General features: G+C 31.7%; 2 protein-coding genes across 2 annotated transcripts; one reads left to right on the forward strand and one right to left on the reverse strand.

The window, feature by feature from the left end:
- Positions 1–761: 761 nt before the first annotated feature.
- LOC137632360 (GATA zinc finger domain-containing protein 4-like) lies at positions 762–1,468 on the reverse strand. The gene is made up of 2 exons (XM_068364295.1): positions 1,412–1,468; positions 762–1,283 (listed from the first exon to the last, which is right to left on the reverse strand). The coding sequence occupies exons 1-2, from the start codon at positions 1,466–1,468 to the stop codon at positions 762–764; spliced, it is 579 nt and encodes a 192-aa protein (XP_068220396.1).
- Positions 1,469–2,723: 1,255 nt separating this feature from the next.
- LOC137632361 (golgin subfamily A member 6-like protein 22) lies at positions 2,724–5,411 on the forward strand. The gene has a single exon (XM_068364296.1). It carries the CDS (start codon positions 2,724–2,726, stop codon positions 5,409–5,411), a length of 2,688 nt encoding a protein of 895 aa, XP_068220397.1.
- Positions 5,412–6,460: the final 1,049 nt, after the last annotated feature.

A 6,460-nucleotide genomic window follows, 5' to 3' on the forward strand; every position in this document is an offset into this window, starting at 1 on the left:
TTCCAGTTTTATTCTGATTTCCAGTTTTATTGTAATTTTCAGTCATATTATAATTTCTGGTTTTATTCTGTTTTCCAGTTTTATTCTGATCTCCAGTTTTATTCTAATTTCAAGTTTTATTCTAATTTCAAGTTTTATTCTGATTTCCAGTTTTATTCTGACTTCCAGTTTTATTCTGATTTCCAGTCTCATTGTAATTTAGTTTTATTCTGATTTCCAGTTTTATTCTTAGTTTTAGTTTTATTCTGATTTCCAGTTTTATTCTTATTTCTATTTTTATTCTGATTTCCAGTTTTATTCTGATTTCCAATTTTATTCATATTTCTAGTTTTATTCTGATTTCCAGTTTTATTCTGATTTCCAGTTTTATTCTGATTTCCAGTTTTATTCTGATTTTCAGTCTTATTCTTATTTCTCGTTTTATTCTGATATCTAGTTTTATACTGAATTCTAGTTTTATTCTTATTTTTAGTTTTATTCTGATTTCCGGTTTTATTCTGATTTCCAGTTTTATTCTGATTTCCAGTTTTATTCTGATTTCCAATTTTATTCATATTTCTAGTTTTATTCTGATTTCCAGTTTTATTCTGATTTCCAGTTTTATTCTGATTTTCAGTCTTATTTTTATTTCTCGTTTTATTATGATTTCTAGTTTTATACTGATTTCTAGTTTTATTCTTATTTTTAGTTTTATTCTGATTTCCGGTTTTATTCTGATTTCCAGTTTTATTCTAATTTCCAGTTTTATTTTGATTTCTAGCTTAGGTCTGATTTCCAGTTTTATTCTGACTTCCAGTCTTATTCTGATTTCCAGTTTTATTCTGATTTCCAGTCTTATTCTGATTTCCAGTTTTATTCTTATTTCTAGTTTCATCCTGATTTCCAGTCTTATTCTGATTTCCAGTTTTATTCTGATGTCTAGTCTTATTCTGATTTCCAGTTTTATTCTGATTTCCAGTCTTATTGTAATTTACAGTTTTATTCTGATTTCCAGTCTTATTCTGATTTCCAGTCTTATTGTAATTTACAGTTTTATACTGATTTCCAGTTTTATTCTGATTTCCAGTCTTATTGTAATTTACAGTTTTATACTGATTTCTAGTTTTATTCTGATTTCCCGTTTTACTCGTATTTCTAGTTTTATTCTGATTTCCAGTCTTATTGTAATTTACAGTTTTATACTGATTTCTAGTTTTATTTTTATTTCCCGTTTTACTTGTATTTCTAGTTTTATTCTGATTTCCAGTTTTATACTGATTTCCAGTCTTATGCTGATTTCCAGTCTTTTTGTAATTTTCAGTTTTATTCTGATTTCTCCTTCATGTTGGTTTATTATTGATTACTTCTGTATTCTGTCAGAATCATTACGATAATTTACAGACTGCTTTAGTTAGCGGGCTCTACGAAATACAATATCAGGTAACTTCAAAAGTTCAAACCTGCAGCGAATGTTTTTTATGTCGAACATACTGACACAAGACTCTTTTTACATTTTATTTACGAAAGATCGATATTACTATTGCTGTTCTTGAAATATGTTATTTATATTGTTCGTTACTTTTGTTATAGTTTGTTTATTTCCTTGTCACCGTCTTTCCAACTACGGTTGTAGCTTAGCTAATAATAATAATAATAATAATAATAATAATAATAATAATAATAATAATAATAATAATAATAATAATAATACTACTGCTAATAATAATAATAATAATAATAATAATAATTTTAATAATAATATTAATAATAATTACAACAACAACAACAATAATAATAATAATAATAATAATTACAACAACAATAATAATAATAATAATAATAATAATAATAATAATAATAATAATGATACTACTACTACTACTACTACTACTACTGATAATAATAATAATAATAATAATGATAATAATAATAATAATAATAATAATAATAATAATAATAATTACAACAATAATAATAATAATAATAATAATAATAATAAGTAATAATAAAAATAATTATAATGTGACCTTTCTTAGGGATTATATCCAAGTAATTCATCTTCAAATTCTGAAATGACTTCTGTACGATGACCTCTATTTGCTATCCTCGTCTTGTAGTCTTAAATGTTTCTTTGTGACTTAGTTCGAATTTTCAATAAAATAGCCAAAGGAAACACACAAGAAAAGCCTTCAATTTTGAAAAGAGAATTTGCTTCATTCGACCAAAGAAATAGACTTTAAATTGACAAGATTTTTATCTTTTTTCTCGGATGTTCGCTAAGAGAACGTCAAATGGCTTTCAGATGCAAGAGATTGTATCTTCTTTGCAGTAGACACAACATGGATTATGCAATTTCGTATCTATCTATTTATCTATCAATAAATACAAACTCCAACATATATATATATATATATATATATATATATATATATATATATATATATATATATATATATATATATATATATATATATATATATATATATTTAAAAATATATTATTATTATTATTATTATTATTATCATTATTATTATTATTATCATTATTATTATTATTACTATTTCTTAAGTTAACGCCGTCTTCTGGCTGGAAAAGAGGAAAAAATGTCCAAGAGACCTGTTGGAGTCGGTGACTCCAAAATGGCTTCAGGGGAGCTGAAAAGTCTTCAGAATTCTTTGAAGACTCGTCTTTCGATTTTTTTCAAATATATGCTGATACAAGCCTCAGTTGAGGTATGTATGATAATGACTACTATGTTCAATCAAGCGTTTGGTATGTGGGTGAATATGGTCGGAGAATTTGTTAAAGGAAAATACAACTGGCCTCAAAATGCAGTTTCGGTTATCCAAGAACGGAATGCTGCATGCGAGAATATGACGTTAAATCTTCAGGGACAGCTGCGAACTCTCCAGGAGTCCTCAGTCTTCAAATGGTTTTCGTGGCTTCTACCAGAGTCACCGTGTTTTGGAGAGTGTCGTGCAGTCGCCTCTCAGGATGGATTCCTCGGTGGGTGGCTGCAGCGCTGTCCTTGGATCGGGGGCTATTGGAAAGCCCGTGAGAAACTACAAGGGTGTGAACTTGGACTGCGGCAAATGGAGGAAGAAGCTTTGAGATTCAATGCCCGGTTGAAATCAAATTGGTTCTTTGGCAAACTTCTTCCCGATTTCGACATTGGAGGAAGGGAGGAAATCCTTTCTCACGGTAACAAGACATTCTATATCGGTTTGGCTGCAGCCGGAGTCATACTCGGTGGAATTATGTTTGCCAGGAGAAGGATGGCTAAAGAAGGCGAAGACGCTCCAGAATTGGACGGAGAGGATCTCAAAACTGAGTGTCTGGATCAAACGACTCTGGTGGAAAATCTTGAGGAGGAAAACAGCAAGTTACAAGGACAACTAAATGAATTGAGACGAGAATTAGGTGAAATGAATGCAGAGAAAGAGATGCTAGAAAAACTGAAAGCTCAAAAAGAGACTGAGAATCAAAAGCTGAAAATTGACTGCGTCGAAAACGACCTTCAGAGGAGGGAACAGGAGAAGAAACAGAACAATCTTGAGGAGGAAAACAGCAAGTTACAAGGACAACTAAATGAATTGAGAAGAGATCTAGATGAAATGAAGACAGAGAAAGAGACGAAAGAAAAACTGAAAGCTCAAAAAGAGACTGAGAATCAAAAGCTGAAAATTGACTGCGTCGAAAACGACCTTCAGAGGAGGGAACAGGAGAAGAAACAGAACAATCTTGAGGAGGAAAACAGCAAGTCACAAGGACAACTAAATGAATTGAGAAGAGATCTAGATGAAATGAAGACAGAGAAAGAGATGCAAGAAAAACTGAAAGCTCAAAGAGAGACTGAGTATCAAAAGCTGAAAATTGACTGCGCCGAAAAAGACCTTCAGATGAAGGAACAGGAGAAGAAACAAGAAATTCTTAACACTGAAATGGAAGAAATGAAGAAAATCTATAATGAGAAAATAGAAAAACTGCTAAATGACTGCGTTCAAAAAGACCTCCAGATGAAGGAACAGGAAAAATTACTGGATATTCTAAAAACTGAAAATGAAAACAATAATAAAGTGCAAAATGAAAAAACTGAAGGGCGAAATGAGTGCATCGAAAAAGACATTCAGATGAAGGAACAGGAAAAAATATTGGAAGATCTAAAAACTGAAAATGGAAAACTGAAAAAAATGCAAAATCAGAAAACTGAACAATTAAATCAATTGAGAAGTAAAATAAAGGAATTGAAGGCAGAGAAAGAGGAACAAGAAAAGCTGCGAGGTAATATTGCATTATATTATCAGAATCTCGAAAAAGTGTACAAAAGAAAAGACCTGGAGATGAAAGAACAGAACAAATTATTGGAAAACCTAAAAACTGAAAATGGAAAAATGAAAAAAATGCAAAATCAGAAAACGGAACTAAATCAGTTGAGAAATGAAATAAATGAATTGAAAAGAGAGAAAGAGGAACAAGAAAACCTGCGAGGTAAAATTGCGTTGTATTATCAATTTCTCGAAAAGGTTTACAACAGAAAAGATCTTCAGTTGAAAAAACAGAAAAATTTACTAGAAAAACTAAAAAAAGAAAAGGGAGAAACGAAAAAAATGCAAAATCAGCAAGCGGAACTGAATCAGTTGAGAAATGAAATAGAAGAATTGAAAAGGGAGAAAGAGGAAAAAGAAAAGCAGCGAGCTAAGATGGCGACCTATTATCAAAATCTAGAAAAGACGTTCAATAAAAAAGAACTTCAGATGAAAGAACAGATAAAAGCCTTGAAAAATCTAAGAACTGCAAATGGAGAAATGAAAGAGATGCAGAATCAGAAAACGGAACTAAAGCAATTGAGAAGTCAAATAAACGAATTGAACAGAGAGAAAGAGGAACAAGAAGACCTGCGAGCTAAGATGGAGTCGGATTATCAAAATCTCGAAAAGGCCTACAATGAAAAGGATCTTCAGATGGCAGAACTGAAAAAATTATTGGATGATCTTGAAATTGAAAATAATGGACCGGAAGAACTACAAAAGGGTCCAGTAAATGAATTAATAAATGAAGTAGAGGAACTAAAGGCAGAGAATGAGGAACAGGTAAGGATGCAAGCTAAGATGGCGTCGGATTACGAAAATCTAAACGAGTGCGCCCAAAAAGATGATCAGTTTAAACGACAGGAAAAGTTACTGGAAATGCTTAGAACTGGGAATAAGGGACCGAAGAAATTACAAAGGGATCAAGTGAATGTATGGAAAAAGAAAGTAGAGGAATTGAATGCAGAGAAAGAGGAGCAAGAAAATCTGAAAGCTAAGATGGTGTCCGATTACCAAAATCTGTTAAGGGAATGCGCCATAAAAGATGGTGAGATGAAGAGACAAGAAAGGTTACTGGAGATTCTTAAAATTGAAAAGGAAATTAAATGCAAAAGGAGCAATTGAGAAACTAAGTAGACTGAAGGCCGAAAAACAGGAGGAAATATCCAAGAAGTGTTTAAGGGATGCTTGGCTCGACTACCCGGCTTGAAGGACGTGGAATACCCTACAGGATTTGCTCTGCAGAGGGAAAAACCTTGTCTTTTTCTAGTATGCTATGTTCCCTGGTGGGGTCGTACAGGGGCTTCGTCAGGTGTGAACAAACGGTCAGATACCTGGATATATTCTTTCGGATACTAACCTTCGGGTGGTTCTGTTGGAATAATCTAGAAGACTGGCTATGCAGAGGGGAGATAAAGGTTCTTCTAGTATGCAGTCAAGACCTTAAAGGGGAACCACAGAAATTAGGCTGGGAGGGGGAGCAAAAGCATAAAATGAAGAAAATACATAAAAAAAAGAAAAATAAAAAAAATGTAAAAAACTACAAAATCCAAAAATTATATAAAAAACTACAAAAAAAAAAAAAAAAAAAAAAAAAAAAAAAAAAAAAAAAAAGCTGATGCAGCAGAAGAGGGAGAAGCAGGAGGAAGTAGAGCAGCAGCAGCAGCAGCTTTAAAAAAATTAAATATAAAAACTACAAAATCCAGGAGCGAGAGAGAGAGAGAGAGAGAGAGAGAGAGAAGCAGGAGGAGGAAGAAGAGCAGCAGCAGCTTAAGAAAAAAGAAAAGAAAAAAATGCATAAAATACTACAAAAAAAAAAAGAGCTGCAGGAGAAGGAAAAGCAGGAGGAGGAAGAAATGCAGCAGCAGATTAAAAAAAGAAAAAAGAAGAAAAAAAAGAAAAACTACAAAATCCAAAAAAAAAGGTAAGAAAATATAAAAAAAAGAGCAGCAGAAGGAGAAGCAGGAGGAAGAAGAATAGCAGCAGCAGCAGCTTAAAAAAAAAGAAAAAAATTCTAAAAAAAAAAATACAAAAACAAAATAAAAAACAAAAACAAAAAAGCATAAACAAAAGAGCAGCAGGAGAAGGAAAAGCAGGAGGAGGAAGAAGAGCAGCAGCAGCACCTTAAAAAAAAAAAGAAAAATAATCTAAAAAAGAATATAAAAACTACAAAA

The sequence above is a fragment of the Palaemon carinicauda genome, chromosome 41 (assembly GCF_036898095.1).
Source record: "Palaemon carinicauda isolate YSFRI2023 chromosome 41, ASM3689809v2, whole genome shotgun sequence".
NCBI lineage: Eukaryota > Metazoa > Arthropoda > Malacostraca > Decapoda > Palaemonidae > Palaemon > Palaemon carinicauda.